At 31.8% G+C, this 22,330-nt stretch overlaps 1 protein-coding gene across 2 annotated transcripts in view; it reads left to right on the top strand.

Moving 5' to 3' along the window:
- Positions 1-22,330, top strand: part of LOC126891999 (transient receptor potential cation channel subfamily A member 1) — a 313,637-nt gene that overhangs the window by 30,735 nt on the left and 260,572 nt on the right. For both annotated transcript variants that reach the window (XM_050661383.1, XM_050661382.1), the window contains exons 2-3: positions 10,400-10,612; positions 17,901-18,086. In XM_050661383.1, coding sequence (XP_050517340.1) covers positions 10,418-10,612; positions 17,901-18,086 — 381 coding nt within the window. In that variant the 5' untranslated portion in view covers positions 10,400-10,417. The remainder of the gene's footprint in view (positions 1-10,399; positions 10,613-17,900; positions 18,087-22,330) is intronic.

Genomic DNA, 22,330 nt, shown 5'->3' with positions numbered 1-22,330 from the left:
TAGGTCCCCAAAGCGCTCGAGTGACTGTACATTTAGCATACTTCGCTCCCCTACTATTAAGAAATTGTCCTCTACGTAATTTTCCAATATCATCCGTGAACCAAAAATTCACGTGTAATAAAAAGTATCGATGTCCCTATGGAATAGATAAGCATTAAAATTTAAATGTTTATGACATGATACACGTAATCAGATAATAAGAACTAATGTCCTCTAACACAAAGTCAATTAGTTGATTGGGTTAGCCATTTTTCGTGATTATCCCTATTTGACGATATGATTTTATTACTATGATACAAAACGTTTTTTCATGTATGTTAAAAAGAATTTATTCATATAAAATACACTGCGCATCAGAGAAAACAGATCACCTACAAAATTGGTCATTTTTAATGTCTCGAATTTCCTAAACCTGTTGTACAATTAAAGTGATTATTTTTTTCATATGTTATAGCCTTATCCTTTGACAATATTGTATCTGTCGCTGTAATAATATTGTTGGTAGAGAGGTAAATTGTCATTGTATACCTGGTGTACCAATCAAACTTTGTTTTTTCTCAGAGTTCACCACACCCTGTGGAATATTCTACCATTTATAAAATACTGAAATTAAAACCCAACTATAGCCTCAGGTGTTCAGACCAATACCAGCACGCGCACCATCATCATTCTCTTTGCCTTATCGATATGCGGGATCGGCTTCCCTAATTGCATTTCTTCACACAATTCTATATTGGGGCATATCAATGTTAATCCCCTTTACCAACATGTCCTGCCTTATCGTCTCCCCCCCAGGTCTTCTTTGGTCTTCCTCCCCTACTTCTTTCGAAAATCTGCACTTCATATTGGGTGATTAACGTCTCGACGTTGAACATGACCAAACCATCTTAACCTATGCTCTCTCATTTTGGCATCAATTGATGCCACACCTAGACTTCCCCTAATATACTCATTTCTAATTTTATCCTTCTTTGTCATTCCACTCATCCATCTAAGCATTCTCATTTCCGCCACATGCATTCGTTGTTCCTCTTTCCCTTCAGCTTCATTGGAATTTTTCTGTCACACAACACACCACTCGCTGCTTTCCACTTCATCCATCCAGCCCTAATTCTACTGCATGTATCTCCATCTCTTTCTCCATTACTCTGTAATACCGATCCTAGGTACTTAAAACTATTGCGTTTCACAATCATTTCACCATCCAAAGATACCATTTTATTTGTAATAACTCCATCTTTAAATAAACATTCCAAATACTCTGTTTTTGTCCTACTAAGTTTTAAACCTTTTTTCTTCAAAACTTGTCTCCACTGTTCCAGTTTTTGTTTTAAGTCTCTTTCACTATTTCCTATTAACACTACATCATCAGCATACATTAGGCACCATGGAATGCTACCCTGTAGTTTCGTTGTTATCTGGTCCAAAACTAATGAGAATAAATAAGGACTAAGCACCGAGCCTTGGTGCAATCCTACTTTCACCTGAAATTTATCAGTCTCTCCCACACCTGTCCTAACACTAGTCGATACTTCCTCATACATATCTTTCACAATCTTTACATATTCGCCAGGGACTCCTTTCTTATTGAGTGCCCACCACAGAATCTTTTGAGGAACTATATCATATGCTTTCTTAAGATCAATGACTACCATATGAACGTTGGTCTCTTTATTCCTGTATTTTTCCATCAGTTGCCTTACAATGAAAATTGCATCTGTTGTTGATCTGCCTTGCATAAAGCCAAATTGTTTATCGGATATTTCGGTTTCTTCACGTATCCGTCTATATCAATTACTCTCTCCAATATTTTCATGGTGTGGCTAAGTAGTTTTATAGACCTGTAGTTTGTACATTGTTGTATGTCTCCCTTCTTTTGTAGACAGGTACTAATATACTTACTGCTTCTCCATTCGTCTGGCATTTGCCCAACTTCCATAATTCTATTAAATAGACCTGCTAGCCAACTTATTCCTGTCTCTCCCAATGCTCTTCATACTTCCCCCGGAATGTCATCTGGTCCGACTGCTTTTCCTTTCTTTATTTTTTGAAGCGTTTGAACCACTTTCTCGTTTGTTATTCTGGTAACCATTGCTGTTACTGTCTCCGTTAACTCCACAGGCTGTCTGTCAAATTCTTCATTTATAAACTGTCAAAATACTTTCTCCATCTCTTTTTGACATCCTCTTCGTGAATTAGTATTTTATTATTTTCATCTCGGATACATCTAATCTGATTAAAATCTCTTGCTTTCTTTGCTCTCTGTTTGGCTATTTTATATATCTTTGCTTCGCCTTCCCTGGTATCAAGTTGATCGTATAGGTTTGAATACGCTTCTGCTTTAGCTTTTGCTACTGCACTGCTACTTTCGCTTTCTTTTTGGCGACCATACAGTTTTGAAGATCTATGTCCGATCTGGTTTCTTGCCACTTTTTATATAATTTTCCCTTCTCTTTTATTTTTCCTTGTGAATGGTGAATATAAAATTATTAACCGTATGTCAAAAAATTCGCAATAACTACCTCTTAAAATCTACCAAAGTTCATTTGCATAGGTATCTCAACCGCTTTTAGAGCAATAAATAAATCGTCAGTTCGTAAGAAAAAATTCAACACCCCGTATCTCGGAAACGAAGCATGTGCGGACCTTTGTTTATAAAGCAAACTGTCATTATTTTTACTGTTTGGTAGATTAAAAAAAGATTATTAACAAAAATGATGTGTCAGCTGGACTAAAACCGGAGCATAAAATGAAAATAGACCAGGAAAATGAATAATAAAAATAATTACACCTTTATAAAAAAAGTACTTTTTATAATACCACGTTTTTATTATTTATATGACACAATATAAAACAGTATTATAAAAACAAAAAGGATTTCCGACGCCGCACCGAAATCGAAACCGAGCCGTCTAGGCGCGCCTGGGTGAAATCCAGGTATTCTAACCACTAAACCATTAATGATGTACTTCACAGAGATAAATATTTGACAAAGTTGTAGGGTTTGTTTTTGACTAAGTTGTAGGGATTTGATAAAGTTCTAGGATTTTTTCTAGGGGAATATCGGTAACTAGTACACTAAACCGAGTGCATTCTTAGAAATCTGATTGAGATGGAGCGTAGGGAACAAGAAGAAGAAGAACAGGCTGGTTTCCGCGCTGGAAGGACTAGCACAGATAATATCTTTTGCCTAAAATAATTAATTGAAAAAAAAATCAGCAACCAATCAAGAGACCCATGTTTGTTGACCTCCGTAAAGCATACGACAGCGTTCCTGTGACTAAATTGTGGAAATCACTACAAGAAACTAACATCACCGACACTCTAATCAAAGCCTTAAAAAATCTGTATGAAAATTCTACATCACAAGTAAAAATTGGCAGCACACTATCTAAAAAGTTCATCGTTAACAAGTGTCTGCGCCAGGGCTGCTGTATTTCACCAACTTTGTTCAAGATATATGTTGAAAAAGCACTAAACCAGTGGAAACGTAAATGCCACGGTATGGGTATAGACCTCGGAGAGGTTTGTTTATATACCTTACAATTTGCTGATGACCAAGTCATCATAGCTAATGATAAAGACGATCTACAGTATATAGCAAGAAAACTAAAGGAGCAATATGAACAGTGGAGCTTGGAAATTAATTTGGAAAAAACTAAATACCTACCCATAGGAGCTGAGTTATCCAATATCGAACTAAAGGATAATAAGGAAATCACATCCTTTAGTGAATACACGTACCTGGGAGAAATCTTCGATAGAACGGGAAAAGACGATGAGGAAATAAATAAAAGGGTAACACAACCTAGAAGAACAATTGGCTGCCTAAATGGAATACATTGGAGCTCCGAAATAGGAATACAGCGAAAATACAATATCTATGAAACACTTATTAAAAGCAGCCTTCTTTACGGAGCATAAACTTAGAAAATAACCGAGAACAACAGAGAAAATTTAGAAGCTGTGGAAATGGATGTGTTTAGAAGATCGTTAGATATATCCCGTAGGGAAAGAGTTCGAAATGAGGAAGTAAGACGACGAATTGGAATAGATGGTTACTTAACAACAGACATTGAGAGGAAACAGTTGATTTGGCATGGTCACCTTCAAAGAATGGAAGACACAAGATTGCCCAAAAAGATTATGCAGTGGGTACCAGCAAACCTCAAAAAACGAGGAAGACCCAAAAAGACATGGAAAGAAGGGGTAACAAAAGCAATGAGTGCAAGGGATCTTAGAGATGGCCAATGGGATGATAGAAGGACGTGGAAGTTAGGCATCGGGCAACGTCGAAAGACGTTCTAAAACCGATACATACATACAAATTTGACACTACCTCCCAGACTATAATGTTAGAATGGAAGAAACAATATTCCAATGATTAGAAATGCTTAAGCAGATGGCATATCACTATTGGTGTATATTATTTTATAGCGAACGCATCTGTTGGGGAGTTCTATTACAAATAAATCAATTGAGGTGATGTTAAATATGCAACAAGCACGGTATTACCTGCAGAAACAGGAAATATCTTGTAGCCATTACTTGCAAATGTATCTATTACCTACCACAGTTATAGAAGAAGTATAATTGTCAAAAAAATTGCTCAATGTCAATGACACTCTGAATACGCAACAAACTAGCGTTATTTTAATTAAACGAATCCACTGAGGATTAACTCAAATAAAACGAAATCACGTATATTTCCGCACCCGCATTGCATGAGATAATAATTGATAATATATTATACGCCGGTCACAGCCCAAGGGTTAGGAACATACATAAACAACGTCGTAAAAAATTTGGACTTTTTAATACCCTTTGTCGTAAAGCGTCGTTTACAGTTAAGGCCTTGCCTCATGTCGACGTCGCAATTGCAACTCATGATCCCCTTTTCATTAATTTTTTAAAAAAATTCAATAGATCTGAATTTTTAAAATTAGGGCTGTGACTGATAAAAACTCATCTTGAACACGCCATCAAAAAAGACAAATGTAGCATAATCAAAATTAAATAGCAATACATATTATTAATAGTATATTATGCAACGAGCATTTAATGATGGTCATTATGAAGCGAGTATGAGGGTTACGAAACGAGCCGTATGCGGCGAGTTTCGTAGAGAGTACGAGCTTCATAATGATAATTAAATGCAAGTTGTATACACTGTTTTTTCTACGATCATTCACAACAAAAAATATATTCAAATTTATTAATTTTGTAACACAAATAAATTCAGTAGTTTGTCAGTTTGACGGTTTGTTTACATATTGAGAACTGTCAAAGCGTATGTATTTCACTCGCCATTGGTCACTGCGCGTGTACCACCTTTATTGCGAATGCCATATCGCGATTCTATTGGTTAAAAATTTGTATCTTAATGAAAATCTGTATCATAGGGCACACCAAAGAAACATGAAACGTAAATCACGTTTCATGGAAATAAAACACTGCTAAATAAATAAACGTCCGGCCATTTATGAAATTCTCTGAAAATAAAAATTTTTATGAGCATGAGTCACACTTGTTTCATTGGTAGGCGGACTTCAAGATTTGTTTAGCCGTGTTTTATTTTCATGAAACGTGTTTTACGTTTCATGTTTCGTTGGTGTGCGGCTTGCCTAATGAAGTTCATTATGATACAGGTAGTATGAGAATAGAAAAACTATTTTATAATAAGTATACTAAAAGTGTAATAAAAGTAATATAATTCTTAATAAGGTATATTTATATTCGTGATCGTTTTTTATGAGCCGTTGATGAGTCATAAAGGAGACGAATGAGCAAATATTGATAATCAACATGGATATCCTCGGAGTAGATTGCCGCTGCGGAAGATTACAGCTCGACGCTGCTAAGATGGGAAGTACTTTACATAATAGACTGCGCAATTACCACTTAAAAATCCTTTTGAAGACAGACTCCTCAGCCCTACTAAACACCCAAAATATCTAGTTGTAACACCCTATAGAACGCTAAGCTTAAAATAATATGTTACAAAGACAACCGCAATACCAAACAATATTCTGCAAAAGCTATGAGGTACCACATGAAGTTCCTCAGCGACTACACTTCGATCGACAGTACTGGAACTCGGGTATCCAGTTGCGCAGTACTGTGCACCGGTATGAAAGCAACTTCAAGATAACCTAAGGTTGGCGAGAAGATTGGAAGAAGAATCCATCGCCTTTCACCCGGAATATGTCATACAAGCAAACAAGAGGGTTAGAGGGTTTCGACCAACCAAGACGAATCTGGGCCACATTGAACAGAAGGAGAACAAACTGTGGCAGGTACTCCCACTCACTATTCAGATGGGGAAAGATACCCTCTCCAAATTGCGATTGCTGTGCTGCAATACAAATGGTTAAACACCTAGTGGAGGAATACATGATCAAATCCTACAATGACAATCTGTCAGATTTCTAAGTTGCGACCAAAGAGCCAATTGAATATATTTTGTCAACTAAATTTTTGTTTGTAAGAATTAATTATTTTATAATAATAAATAAATAAATAAATAAATAACAATAAAAAGAAAACTAAAAAAATAAATCAACAAAAATACAGAAAATATAAAAAAATATATATATAAAAAAATATTAAAAAAAATAAAGATATAGTCGGTTCGCTAAACTCAGGACACAACTGGCTAGTGAGTTTAGTAAGGAATTTTGCCAATTTGGTAAAATTGGCAAGAAAATAATTACTAAATAGTTAATAATTACTACAGGGTGAGGCAGATAAAGGGCCTATTAGAAATATCTCGAGAACTAAAGGTAAGAAAATCATGGAAATTGAAATACAGGTGTTTTGAGGTGTGAACTATTTAATGAAAATATTTTGGTCTCTTTGCTACTTCCGGTTATACAGGAAGTTGATTGTAACTTCGTTTTTTTAAATGGGACATCCTGTATATTTTTACATTTTTGGATTCTCCTCGATTTCTTCTATCTTAAAATATAAGGTTTTGTAATATTATACAGGGTAGGTTAAAAGATAATTACGTTTTCTTATTAATTTCGTAGCAATATTCGCACCCTGTAGGATTGTAGCAGTTTGACATAATAAAATATATTTCTGTTCAAATTATTTGTAATATAGTCTACTATTGTTAGGAATTATTGGTATAGTTAAATTTTTCATTTTAGTATACAGGGTTGGTCGAAACTCGGAATGAGTATTTTCTGAGTTTTCTTAATAGGAACATCCTGTATTTTAATATTGTAATGAAATGTTATTTTATGGTACTTTTTAATTTCTTAAGCATTCTCTATACATAACTGCTTTAATTTGTGAGTTATTGGTGATTCAAAGCAAACATTAATTGCAACACAAAATATGTGAAATTGTATTAGGTTGGCCTTGAAAATATTCAATCACAAATAATTTTTTGGAAATAAATACATATTAATCTAGACTGATACTTAAAATTGCCAATAATGGTTGAGCTCTCAAAATACCATCGAAGTTAAGATTGTTGGTGCGATTAACAATTAAGCACAAGTTAAAGCGGTTAGGTATAGAGAATGGTTAAGAAGTAAAAAAGTACCATGAAATATCATTTCATTACAATACTAAAATATAGGGTGTTCCATTTAAGAAAACTCAGAAAATACTCATTCCGAGTTTCGACCCACCCTGTATACTAAAATTAAAAATTTAGCTATACTAATAATTGTTAACAATAGTAGACTATATTAGAAATCATTTGAACATAAATAGAGTTTATTATGTCAAACTACTACAATCCTACAGGGTGTGAATATTGCTACGAAATTAATAAAAAATCGCACTTATCTTTTAACCTACCCTGTATAATGTTACAAAACCTTATATTTTGAGAAAGAAGAAATCAAGGAGAATCCAAAAATGTAAAAATATATAGGGTGTCCCATTTAAAAAAACGAAGTTATAAGCAACTTCCAGTATAACCGGAAGTACCAAATAGATGAAAATATTTTATTAAATAGATCAGTCTTCAAAACTCCCTTATTCCAATTTTCATAATTCAGTTGCGTTTAGTTCTCGAGATATTTCTAATAGGCCCTTTATCTGCCTCACCCTATATAGTTAGTAATTTGGCCAATTTATACAAACTTGGCCTAAAACAAAAAAATTACCGACTAAAATCACTAGCCAGTTGTGTCTGAGTTTAGCGAACCTACTACATAATATATATTTAGTATTAAAATAAATAATGCAATATAACGCCTAATTATCGTCAAAGACATATTAAGATCATCAGTAAGTGTAGTTTGGCAAATGGGTTACGTTCCCGCAGTCATCACTTAGAAGGAAAAAAAGTATTTTGCCCTCTTTGCTTATACGCAAAACTCAACCGTATCCATCCATACGTTAAATAAAATACATAAATGAAAAAAATATTCTAGAAAAACTTTACGCTGATTTGAATATTATTAATTTTCACTGTAGTCCAAGTAATAAAGCTTAAAATATGACAAAACCTCGCAATTTTTACAGAATGGGATCGATTTGCTTGAAAATTTGAGAATAAGTAGTGAATAGTCCAAGGATCAAAATCTATATGATGCCGAAAGGCGCTTTTACCATGGGGGTGGTTGCCACGGCCCATCTGGGGGTGGAATTTTTTTATTATATTTTGACCACAAAAGTTGGTAAAAACATTCATTCTAAGGAAAAAACGTTTTATATAATTTTGTGATAAAATTAATAGTTTTCGATTTATTCGCTATCGAAAGTGTTAGTTTTATATCGAAAAAATCAATGTTTTTAATAAGTTTTCTGCTAATAACTCCGAAAGTTTTCGTTTTATCAAAACAACTTTTACTTAACAAAAATGTACCTTTTGAAAAAATAAACAAAACCGTTTTTTTTTTTAATTCTTAAAGACCAATAGTAATCGAGCTATACTTTAATGTTAGCTCTTCTGCGTCAAATGCTAAATATTGTAGTTTCAAAGTTAAAAGATGGGAAAAATATGCATTTTTCGAGAATAATTTGTTGAAACTAATTTAAAGTATTTAAAAGTATCTATCACCAGAAATAGAAAAAAGTCTCTAGCTCAAAAATTAAGTGACTTATAATGAAAACAATGTCAGTCCCTATTTTTTTTCAGCGAAAAAGTGATCGGAGGCAACCCCCCTAATCACCACCCTAATTAGAATTAGTCATTGATCTTATTTGGTCTTCTTCACTTTTGTGTATTATTAAAAGGTTCTAAAAGTTTGACCAACCTATAATGATTGGTTTTTAAAAAAATGGAGTTAAAAGCGAATAACGAATTTTTGTAGTTTGGCAAAAATGGATTTTTCTTCAGAATATAAAGATTAGCATCAGAGATACAAAAAAAATTTAATAATGAAATTGTAGCCTATTTAATTCCCAAGAGCCTGGTTTGCAAAAAATTTTTCTGCGGTAAAAATTAAGTGAACTATTGACAATTAAAACTTGTAATAACATGCAAAAACCATCTTTACTTTGCAAAAACCCGACCCTTTCAAAGTGACCTCTTTTTAAGACAGATGATTTCTTAAAGATATCATAATAATATTTTTATAGATCCTGTAAAAACCTATAAAATTATTTTTGCCAAACTTTCTAAGATAAAAAATAAAAAAGTTACGGTTAAAAAATCAATATATTTTTTTGAAAAAAAAAAGGAGAAATCCAATTGGAAGCATAATAATGTAAGTTAGCTGTGTTTTTAGTCATTAGCCTCACTCATTCTTCTTTATTTATATAATATTAATAGATTCTAGAAGTATGAGTTGCTTAAAATGATTAATTTTTAAAAAAACTAGAGTTAAAAGCGAATAACGAATTTTTGTAGTTTGGTAAAAAATGCCATTTTCTTCAGAATAGAAAGATTAGCATCAGTGATACGAAAAAATTTTTAAAGATGAAATTGTAGGTTATTTAATTCCCAAGAACTTGGTTTGAAAAATTTTTTTCTTTTTCTACAGCAAAAATTGAGTGAATCGTAAATGAGTACAATTGGTAAAACATTGATTTTTTCGATATAAAACTAAGACTTTCGCTAGCGAATAAATCGAAAACTATTAATTTTATCAAAAGAAATGTATAGAACATTTTTTGCTTAGAATAAACGTTTTTATCAAGTTTTGCGGCAAAAATATAATAAAAAATTTACACCCCCGAGATGGGGTGGCAACCACCCCCATTTAAAAGCGCCTTTCGGCATCATATAGATTTTGATCCTTGGAATATCCACTAGTTATTTTTAAATTTTCAAGCAAATCGATTCATTCTGTAAATATTGCGAGGTGAAAAGCTTCGGTTCCTGAACTACTGGTTTTTAACAAAGAAATCAAAAATGTACATACTCTCATCTTTTTAAAAATTTTTATATTAGTAGGTACAATATTTATTACAAATTGTCTTTATTTTTTAGGTCACTTAAGTAGACAAGATGCCTAATTTACTCCAATTTCTTCAAACTATTTCTACTTGGAGAATCGATGATGACGTGGAATTTGCTCATCCACCATCAACACCTATCATTACTGTCATACCAGCTGTGGAGGAACCAGAAAAACCAAAGCCAGAAGAATTAAGAATGGGAACTAATGAGAATAAGGATGGTTTAAAAATACAGGACAAAATGGTAATGATTTTATCCATTATATTTTTTAGGAGCATAGTCGCAAAATTTCGCATTTAAATGCATTGTTTTTTAATCCTGAGAAAACTAAACAGTAAGTATTTTTGAAAAATTTAAACGCAGTCGAAAAATCCTTAGAATAAACAAAAAGTTTATTTTGCATGGGATGTTTGAAATTAAAAATCACACTCAATTTTCTCTTCTTATTCACCGCTGTAACTTATTAAAATAAATATTATTGTAAGTTTTCAGGTACTTTCATTTTTCAAAAATACTTATTAGTTTTCTCAGGATTCGAAAAAAATGACTGCATTTAAAAAGCACTGGTCCCAAAATTTTGCGCCAATACTCTTAAGAAATAGATTTAATGAAAAAAATTTAATGTTAAAGTATCTAATATACCGACAGGGAGAGCGATCAAAAGTTTTTTCAAGCAGATTTTGTGCTTACTAATACAAAAAATAAAAAAATCGCTTTGACCAGTCTATTATTGTTTATATGAAGAAATATTGTGTTTTTATAATAATTCTTAAAGTTTAACCCTCCAAACAAAGTGGTCATCTTCCTTTGAAAACCTTAAATCCCAAAATCTTAAATCGAAAGATATTTCCCATGATATATATGTAATTTTAAAGTTTCTCTATTTACCTTTTTAAGGATTAAAAGAAATCCTTTTACAATATAGAAGAAAACAAACACAACTGACATACATTCACTATAAACGGATCACAAGTTATTCCCATGTCAAAAAATAACTTCGAGATAGAACTGAACATCATTAAACAAATAGCAGTAAACAATGACTATAACGAACAAACAATGAACAAAATTTTAAACCAAAAACTCCATAAGAAAGCCCTGAAATTAGTCTATCCACCACCACAGAAAGAACCCAGTACCTTCTGCTCTATCACATATACTGGCAAGATAACAACAAAAATATCCAGATACATAAAAATGAAAGGGATAACACCAGCTTTGAGAACTAATAACAACTTAATCAAATATATTAAGAACAATAAGAGCCGAAAGAGAAAACAACTACAGAGTGGTGTTTACAATCTAACTTGTGGTGACTGTCCGAAAACTTACATCGGTCAAACTGGCAGAACCTTTGACAAACGGATAGCAGAACACAAAAGGGCTTTCAACAATAGAAAAACAGACACTTCTACATACGCACTTCACCTTCTAGAATTCTAGAACATAATCATTCTTTTAATGAACAGTTTCAAATTCTGAATATTCAAATAAAGGCCTTAAGCTATCTTTATTAGAATCTATGGAAATTAATAAATTGAAAAATACAGATATAATTCTGAATGACCAACTCGAGACAAACAGCTCCCCACTCCTCAACCTCTTCAGTTAAAGACTTTAAAAAGACAAACCCATAGTAATCTAAATCACTTCATCACTTGAGAAAGGCACTCTGCCGAAACAGCTATAGTCACATAGTTGTAATAAATTTTGTGGAAGTATATAAAACAAACGTTTTCAGTGTTTTATTGTTAGAATTCTTATAATATTTGCACGAATCTACCGCACTAGAGTGGGATATTAATATTATATCACCGATTAAAATACATTTTGTCTATGTTTAATAATATTTCGTAGTATTTTCTACCTATATTTATTTTGTAAACAGTATATTTTTATTGCTCTTTCTTGTATCTTTTCATGCTACTAACCCAAAGAAGTGGTTGAAGTAAAGTAAAATCAAACAAGTAATTCAATATTAATTAGTAAAATCACCTACCTTTTTATTGCATTGTAGATACGCCATACTGCCGAATCTGCATTCAAAATTAACGTCCAAAACTTGCAATAAACTATTGTTTTGTTCATAATACCGGATTAACACAAGTAACCACTCGAATTTAGAATCACTTAACAACGATTTTCACGATTTAAATTAAAATATTTACCCACAAATTCCGATACGTAAATATATTATTTTATTATAATAAAATATTCGACTCGTCGCAGCGTGCTTCAAATTTAATGCAAGTCCAATAATGACATAAACACTGGCGCGTGCGTCGTGTAGTGTACTTCACGCCAAAAGATAGTTTTTTGCGACTTCTAAGAAATAGGGCCGCGACTAAATTGCACAAAATACGAGGAGTGGACGTAACTCAATTGCACACAATTAATTACGGTCTTGTGAGGATCAATGAAACATATTAAAAATAATATATTAACACAATTATTAATAATACTAAGATTATTATAGGCTATTGATTATGTATTTTAGAAAGGAACTACAACGCTAACGGGGTTTTATTGTTTCATATAGTCAATGGACCTCTAAATATAAAAAAAACGCGGAGTGCTACCATTTAAAGGGGTGCGTTTTTGAGATAGGGGTGAATTAGTCCCTAGGCACAGGGCCAATTAGGGTGAGTTCTATGCACGTTTGGTACAAACACGTCTACAGGAAAAATTTTCCAGGTTAAATTTACTATCGAAATATCACATTTTAAAGTCAAAAATATTTTTTTTACAAAAATATATTCAAAAGAAAAGCAAGAAAAAAACACGAAATGTAGCATTTTTGTTTCTTGTCCTATAACTTTTTTCCACGGGGATATAGGTACAGCCATTGCTTTACAGAAAAAAAAACTTCGATCCTTCCTCTTTAAAATGACGTTCGGTGTAAGTCTGTATAATTTATAGTTTCCAAAATATGAGTTTTCAAAGTTCGTCACTCACAGCAATTTTGGGCCATTTTCCTTGTTACTTCGCAAACATTGTTCTGTATCTTTTTTTACGCAGCTTTAGTTATAGAGCAATGTTACATTTAGTAGGAAGAAAAGTGAATTACCTTTAAAATGGTCTATCGTAGAAGGCTGTATGACTATTTTTAAATAAGATATGGTTTTTCAAAATTTTATACTTTTAATGATTTTTGATATATTTTACGATTAGTTTTAAATTTCTCATTATAACTTTTTTATTGTATATTCAGGTATATACATTGTTATTTATTGTTATTTTTATTGTTAATAAAAAGGAAAGCTTATTTTCGTTGCTTTAAAATGGTGTATTATAAAAAATTGTAGGCCTATTTTTAAACAAGATATGCTTTCTCAAAGTTTGACATATACACATGCAATAGGTTCCACTAAGTTGGAACCATATGGAAAAATTTTTATTATTAACTTTATGAAAAAAAATATTCTTTATAAAAGGCTCTGCATATTCTAAAACCTAAGATGTAATCATCAGATATAAAATTTTATCAATAGTGTACGAGGTATGTTAAAAAATATGAATTTCGCTCAAGAGTAAAGTACCTTTATATTTCACAATATCGAAAAGTGTCATCAAGAAAAGTTATTTTTAATTAAAAATTATGTTACAATATGCAATTATATTCTTCTAATTGAAAAAAATAAAAAATTTTAAAATTTTTCTCTAATTACGGATACCCTTGGATATCTTACGGATATCTTGTTTAAAAATAGTCCTAGTGGTGATTGCAATACACCATTTGAAAGTAAAGAAAATACGCTTTTTTTATTCCAAAATGTATATACTTCAATGTACAAGAAAAAAAAGTCATAATGAAAAATTTAAAAAATAATCATAAAAAATATAAAAATCATTAAAAGTATAAAATCTTGAAAAAGCATAACTTGTTTAAAAATAGTCGTACGACCTTATACAGTATACCATTTTACAGGTAATTGACTTCTCTTTCTACTAAATGTACTATTGCATGTACCTAGAAATGCGTAGAAAAAAGTTACAGAACAATGTTTGCGAAATAATGGGGAAAATGGCTCAAAAATTCTGTGAGCGGCAAATTTTGAAAAATCCTATTTCGGAAACTATAAATCTTAAAGACTTTTACCAAACGTTATTTTAAAGAGGAAGGATGGAAGTTATTTTAAGGAAGAAAATTAAGGGGCAGGAAACAAAATTGCTTTCTTTCGTGTTTTTTTTCTTGTTTTTCTGTTGAATGTATTTTTCTAAAAAAAATACTTTTGACTATAAAATATGATATTTCGATAGTAAATTTATCCTGGAACATTTTTCCTGTAAAAGTGTTTGTACCAAAAGTGAATGTAACTCACATTAATTCACGCTGTGCCTAGGGACTAATTCACCCCTTTCTCAAAAGTACGAGGTATGTTAAAAAATATGAATTTCGCTCAAGAGTAAAGTACCTTTATATTTCACAATATCGAAAAGTCTCATTAAGAAAAGTTATTTTTACTTAAAAATTATGTTACAATATGCAATTATATTCTTCTAATTGAAAAAAATAAAAATTTTTAAAATTTTTCTCTAATTACGGATACCCTTGGATATCTTACGGATATCTTGTTTAAAAATAGTCCTAGAGGTGATTGCAATACACCATTTGAAAATAAAGAAAATACGCTTTTTTTATTCCAAAATGTATATACTTCAATGTACAAGAAAAAAAGTCATAATGAAAAATTTAAAAAATAATCATAAAAAATATAAAAATCATTAAAAGTATAAAATCTTGAAAAAGCATAACTTGTTTAAAAATAGTCGTACGACCTTACACAGTATACCATTTTACAGGTAATTGACTTCTCTTTCTACTAAATGTACTATTGCATATACCTAGAAATGCGTAGAAAAAAGTTACAGAACAATGTTTGCGAAATAATGGGGAAAATGGCTCAAAAGTTCTGTGAGCTGCAAATTTTGAAAAATCCTATTTCGGAAACTATAAATCTTAAAGACTTTTACCAAACGTTATTTTAAAGAGGAAGGATGGAAGTTATTTTAAGGAAGAAAATTAAGGGGCAGAAAACAAAATTGCTTTCTTTCGTGTTTTTTTTCTTGTTTTTCTTTTGAATGTATTTTTCTAAAAAAAATACTTTTGACTATAAAATATGATATTTCGATAGTAAATTTATCCTGGAACATTTTTCCTGTAAAAGTGTTTGTACCAAAAGTGAATGTAACTCACATTAATTCACCCTGTGCCTAGGGACTAATTCACCCCTTTCTCAAAAGTACGAGGTATGTTAAAAAATATGAATTTCGCTCAAGAGTAAAGTACCTTTATATTTCACAATATCGAAAAGTCTCATTAAGAAAAGTTATTTTTAATTAAAAATTATGTTATAATATGCAATTATATTCTTCTAATTGAAAAAAATAAAAAATTTTAAAATTTTTCTCTAATTACGGATACCCTTGGATATCTTACGGATATCTTGTTTAAAAATAGTCCTAGAGGTGATTGCAATACACCATTTGAAAATAAAGAAAATACGCTTTTTTTATTCCAAAATGTATATACTTCAATGTACAAGAAAAAAAGTCATAATGAAAAATTTAAAAAATAATCATAAAAAATATAAAAATCATTAAAAGTATAAAATCTTGAAAAAGCATAACTTGTTTAAAAATAGTCGTACGACCTTATACAGTATACCATTTTACAGGTAATTGACTTCTCTTTCTACTAAATGTACCATTGCATATACCTAGAAAGGCGTAGAAAAAAGTTACAGAACAATGTTTGCGAAATAATGGGGAAAATGGCTCAAAAATTCTGTGAGCGGCAAATTTTGAAAAATCCTATTTCGTAAACTATAAATCTTAAAGACTTTTACCAAACGTTATTTTAAATAGGAAGGATGGAAGTTATTTTAAGGAAGAAAATTAAGGGGCAAAAAACAAAATTGCTTTCTTTCGTGTTTTTTTTTTCTTGTTTTTCTTTTGAATTTATTTTTGTAAAAAATAGTTTTGACTTTAAAATATGATATTTCGATAGTAAATTTATCCTGGAACATTTTTCCTGTAAAAGTGTTTGTACCAAAAGTGAATGTAACTCACATTAATTCACCCTGTGCCTAGGGACTAATTCACCCCTTTCTCAAAAGCGCACCCATTTAAATGCGGTTTTTTCAAATATAGAGGTCTGTTGACCATATGAGACAATAAAATTATGTTAACGTTTTAGTTCCATTTAGCTCTCTTATTTTGAACATAATCAATAGCCTATTATATTTATATTCATTTTATTAAAAACTATAAATAGGAAAACTTCGATTCAAAATTGAACCCCTGATCAGAGTGAGGCAGAACTGGAACCGTATGAGTGAAATCATCGATCTCAAGCAAGGCTAATTATGATTGCTACTTGGTTGGGTAATGCAACTACTTCTGGTCATTTGGTAAAATAGTCCATAGTTTATCCCGTTTCTTGCGAGTTTCTCTTTATAGCTTGTATAACGTATTTGTTATTTCCATTTCGTTTTTTTGGAAAAATTCGATCAATTTTTCTCCTGTTTCATTGCGCTCGTCAAGTTCCTGTTCCCCTTTTAAATATTTTCATTTCGCTTCGTTTACTTTGGACTTGATATCACAAATTATAATAATATCTACATTTTTAACATATTTTAATACTTGTTCAATATGACCATAAGATTATTCAATATCCTTATCTTCACTCTGAACTTTACGTGATTTCAGTACATTTATTTTAACTTTTGGGCTATGAAGGTATGGGGTAACATCAAACAACAGCAAGGGCAGAATATGATAGCAAAGTTATGTAGCAATGTTAGTTATTCTGAATGCAGCTTTTTTTAAGCAATATTTTACTGTAGGTATACACTTCGCTGTTTTCTGTGGTTTTAAATATTTTGTTCAAGTCGTTTAAGATATTCTTGCCGATATACAGCATATCGTGTTTTTCTGCCTATCAGTTAAAAAGACAGGATATACTCAAACAAGATAATGGCGTCAAAATTTATTGATAAAGTGATAACTACGTATCGTTAATTATTGATACAGAGTCCATATGGTAAGTCATTTTTTACATAGGTAGAAATCAGGTCATGTAATTTTTTCTGGCGAAATATAATAAGCATGATATGAAGTTTGGTGATTAAATTAAAATAAAGTTAGCGGATGTTTTCATGAAGACTTGTACTAAATTATTAACGGTAATTATGCATCAAAATAAATAATAAATGTGTGGTAATTAACACTATAAAAGTTTTTTCATTCAACCTCTCCTGTTATACAGTTTGTAAAAATTACATTGCGTTAGTTTCTACAGTTTTTACTTAACACGGGTTTTTCGTAGTCGTGGTCGATCGATTAAAACTTTTGATTTTAAGCATCTTTTAGGAAAATATCAAGTGGTGTAAGATCTGAAGATTATGGGGGAAACTCGTGTAGGTTCTAAAGACAGAATATAAGTTCGTAGGCTGAAATAAGCAAACAAGTTTAAACTAACCATTTCCGTTTTTTGATTCTACTCAAAGGGTATTTTTTCAAATTTCAGGCATGGTTGATTACATCATTTCAATCTATCAAATTGAAAATCGGGTTAAAAAGCGCTGCAGGTAGTACTGGAGAACTACAAAATATGTTGGCACCTGATCAGAATGGTGGTCGTAAACAGAGCAACGCAGATAAACATGCTGAAGGAGTGTGTCATATTTCTCAAAGTCCGTTTAGAATTTTAAGGGTAAGTGTTTTTATACTCATTTTAATCTAATTATAAAATATATAAAGACAAACATATCAATATACTTAAAAGCATCTCCTGAATAAATATCATCATCATGCTGTCGTCGTCTTTATCTCTAGGCAGGGTCAGCTTTCTTTGAATCATACCAACAGCATTCACCTTCACATCATCTTTGTCATGCATGCTCTTCCTTTTCATTCTCATCGCGTACCCCATCCATATCTGTACCTTCATGAAGTGACTGATGCTTGGTTCATTAACTAGTCCCTCTAGGTTTCTGATTGTTCGCCGCATCCAACTTTCCACCGTATCTTTGCCTCCATATATAGCTCTGAGCACGTTCCTTTCCCATCTATCCAATTGCTTTGTCCTTGCTTTTTTCGTTGTCCATACTTCATTATCACACATCACTGTGAGCCTTATTACCATTTTGTACAGGGTGTCCCAAAAGTAGTGGAACGGTCGAATATTTCGCGAACTAAACATCGGATCGAAAAACTGAAAAATACGTTTCCAATCATTTTCAAAAATCTATCCAATGACACCAAACACCAACCCCCACTACACCCCCTGGAGGTGGGGTGGAGGGTAACTTTAAAATCTCAAATGGAAACCCCTAGTTTTCCTTACAGATTTGGATTCGTTACGTAAAAGTAAGCAACTTTTATTCAAGACATTTTTTCGAACTGTGGATAGATGGCGCTATAATTGAGAGAAACAATTTATCCTGATACCATAGGTAAATTATAGAAACGGTCTAATATCTCGAGAAATACACTTCCAAATGTGAAACCAAAAAAAGGTTTTTAATACTTTTCGAAAACCTATCGAATAACACTAAACATGACCCTCCAACCCAACCCCTTGAGGTGGGGTGGGGGGTAACTTTAAAATCTTAAATAGCAACCTCCACTTTTTATTACAGATTCGGATGCGTTATGAAAAATTAAGCAACATTATTCCAAACATTTTTTAGAATTGTTGATAGATGGCGCTTTAATTGGAAAAATACGATTTATTAGCGCCATCTATCAGCAATTTTAAAAAATGTTTCGAATAAATGTTGCTTAATTTTTCATGACGAATTCGAGTCTGCAATAAAAAGTGGGGGTTGCCATTTAAGATTTTAAATTTACCCCCCACCCCGTCTCCAGGGGGTGGGTTGGAGAGTCATTTTTGGGGATTATCGATAGGTTTTCGAAAAATATTAAAAACGTGTTTTTTGGTTTCTCATTTGGAAGTGTATTTCTCGAGATATTAGACCGTGTCTATAATTTACCTATGGTATCAGGATAAATTGTTTTTCCCAATTATAGCGCCATCTATCCACAGTTCGAAAAAATGTCTTAAATAAAAGGTGCTTACTTTTACGTAACGAATCCAAATCTGTAAGAAAAACTAGGGGTTTCCATTTGAGATTTTAAAGTTACCCCCCACCCCACTTCCAGGGGGTGTAGTGGGGGTTGGTGTTTGGTGTCATTGGATAGATTTTTGAAAATGATTGAACACGTATTTTTCAGTTTTTCGATCCGATGTTTAGTTCGCGAAATATTCGACCGTTCCACTACTTTTGGGACACCCTATATATGCATGACTGTACTTTTCTTGTTATATAATGTTATGCTCTGTATTTTCTCTCTGTTATGAGATTGATCAGCATTTTCTTATTTTGATTAATTAATTAATTATTTTAATTACCACTTATGGAAAACCAAACCAAAATTAAATAAAACTTTCCAATAAAATTTATTCTCAGGGCTAATTTATTTTAATGTATTACCTTTGGTTTGTGGCTTCTAGTATCTCTAGTTGCTTACTTGATCCAGGACAAAACAGGGAAAATAAATATACTCAATGTCATATAAATTCTATAAATTTTATTTATTTATCCAATATACCATAAATATAAGATTTAAATGTATGCTAAACTCAATTTTCTTGCAACTATTTCTTATCTAATAAATTAATCTTTAATTATTCTGCTATCTCCTTTTTTTACAAAATTTTCATTTAAATAATTTGTTAGACTGTTCTTACTATTATATAAAAAAAAACAAAATTTACTTTTCACCTTTTGAATAGATTACTTATTTCTTCTTTGAATTTATAAATGACTAAATTATGCTATAGAACTGTTCAATAAAAAATAAACAAATATGGTATGTGATATAAAACAACTCTCTCCGTTTCACAAATAATCTGACTAACCTTTTTTCTCTTCTTTACTTCTTCTCATGGATTGTGTAATCCTCGATTCTCCCACACGTGCTCCTAGGATGCTGCGAACGATTCTTCTCGTCCAAACTGCTTCACAAACAACACTCGCTCGAAATCTCTCCTCAGTTTTCTCTCTGCTCGATATCTTGTGCAAATTGATACCAACCGGCTACTCGTTCCAGTCAGAAACAGGAATCTCTTCCGACACAAGGAGATTTAACTTCTCAACTAGATCAACGATTTCGTTTCAACACGATTCTGCTTACACGGCCGCCAATTTCACCACTTTACACCGACTTCTTGCTTTTCATAAACTGGACTGCTCTCTCCAGATGTTCATTACACAGTGAAACCTTTTTGCTCCTCAGACTCACACTCTATTCTCTCTCCATGCCTCTCTCTCGCCAATCACAAAACATCCCCTCTACACATTACATTCCTAATTTCATTTCTTAAGAACAATTTATTTTTGTATACAACTTTTCCGTTTCGTCAAATTCCAGGAGATACCAAAATTACTTTTGTGTTTCTACATGCTATAAAAAACCGATATTCTAAAACTCAACAATTGTGTTTACCTTCTTTTCTTCTAAGAAGCATTTAAAAACGTCCTATTGTTCACTTCCAAAGTGAAGACATGCACTTTCTAATCCGACCGTTTGTATAAGTCCGTTCATAGAATAATTAATACTGGACGATTTTCACTTTCCGCTAACCACTGCTTATGACTAAATTATACTATTTACAATATTTGGCCATATACAGGGCGATGAAAATCTATGATCTCCTGGTCTTTGACATAAATTAATTTTCTAAATTTTCCCCATTTTTCCCTAAATTATACAGGGTATCCCGAAAAGATTGGTCATAAATTATACCACACACTACGAAGTCAAAAATAGTTCGATTGAACCTAACTCACTTAGTACAAATGTGCTCATAAAAAAAGTTACAGCCCTTTAAAGTTACAAAATGAAATTCGATTCTTTTCAATATATCGAAAACTATTAGAGATTTTTTATTGAAAATGGACATGTATTATTCTTATGGCAGGAAAATCTTAAAACAAAATTATAGTGAGATTTGTCCACCCCATAAAAATTTTATGGGGGATTTGTTCCCTTAAATCCCCCCAAACGTTTGTGTACGTTCCAATTAACTCATTATTGTGGTACCATTAGTTAAACACAACGCTTTTAAAACTTTTTTGTCTCCTAGTATTTTTTCGATAAGCGGGTATTTATCGAGATGCGGCTTCTTTTTTATTATATTTACATAAAAATTTTATGGGGGTTTTGTTCCTTTAAACCACCCAAATGTTTGTTTACGTTCCAATTAAACGATAATTGTGGTACCATTAGTTAAATACAGTGTTTTTAAAACTTTTTTGCCTCTTATTCTTTTTTTGATAAGTCACCTTTTATCGAGATGTGGCTTCTTTTTCAAAATATGCCTAAAAATGTAAATTATAAATAAATTTTCAGATTATTAACAGGTCTCTTTAATCGTACTTACCATATACAAACATGTGGTGGATTCGACAAATATTCAAAATATCTCGATAAACACTGGCTTATCAAAGAAGTACTAAGAGGTAAAAAAGTTTTAAAAACATTGTCTTTAACTAATGGTGCTACAATAATAATTGAATTGGAACGTACACAAAAGTTTGGGGGGTTTAAGGGAACAAAACCCCCATAAAATTTTTGTGGGGTGCACAAACTTCACTTTAATTTTTTTATAAGATGGGTTTACCATAAGAATGCCACATGTCCATTTTTAATATAAAATCTCTAAGAGTTTTCGATATATGAAAAAAAATCGATTTTCATTTTGTAACTTCAAAGGGCTGTACCTTTTTTGTGTGCACTATTGTATATAGGTAAGTGAGGTTCAATCAACCTATTTTTGACCCCAGACTCTGTGGTATAATTTATGAGCAATATATTCGGGACACCCTGTATAACAATACCTATTTGGCTTTCATTAGTGGTCTTAGGTTACCATTTTTCATTTCCCTTTGA

Source organism: Diabrotica virgifera, chromosome 9 (genome assembly GCF_917563875.1).
Source record: "Diabrotica virgifera virgifera chromosome 9, PGI_DIABVI_V3a".
In the NCBI taxonomy this organism is placed as follows: Eukaryota; Metazoa; Arthropoda; class Insecta; order Coleoptera; family Chrysomelidae; genus Diabrotica; species Diabrotica virgifera.
Note: the sequence above shows the minus strand (reverse complement) of the source record. Positions and strands in the feature narration are given on the sequence as shown.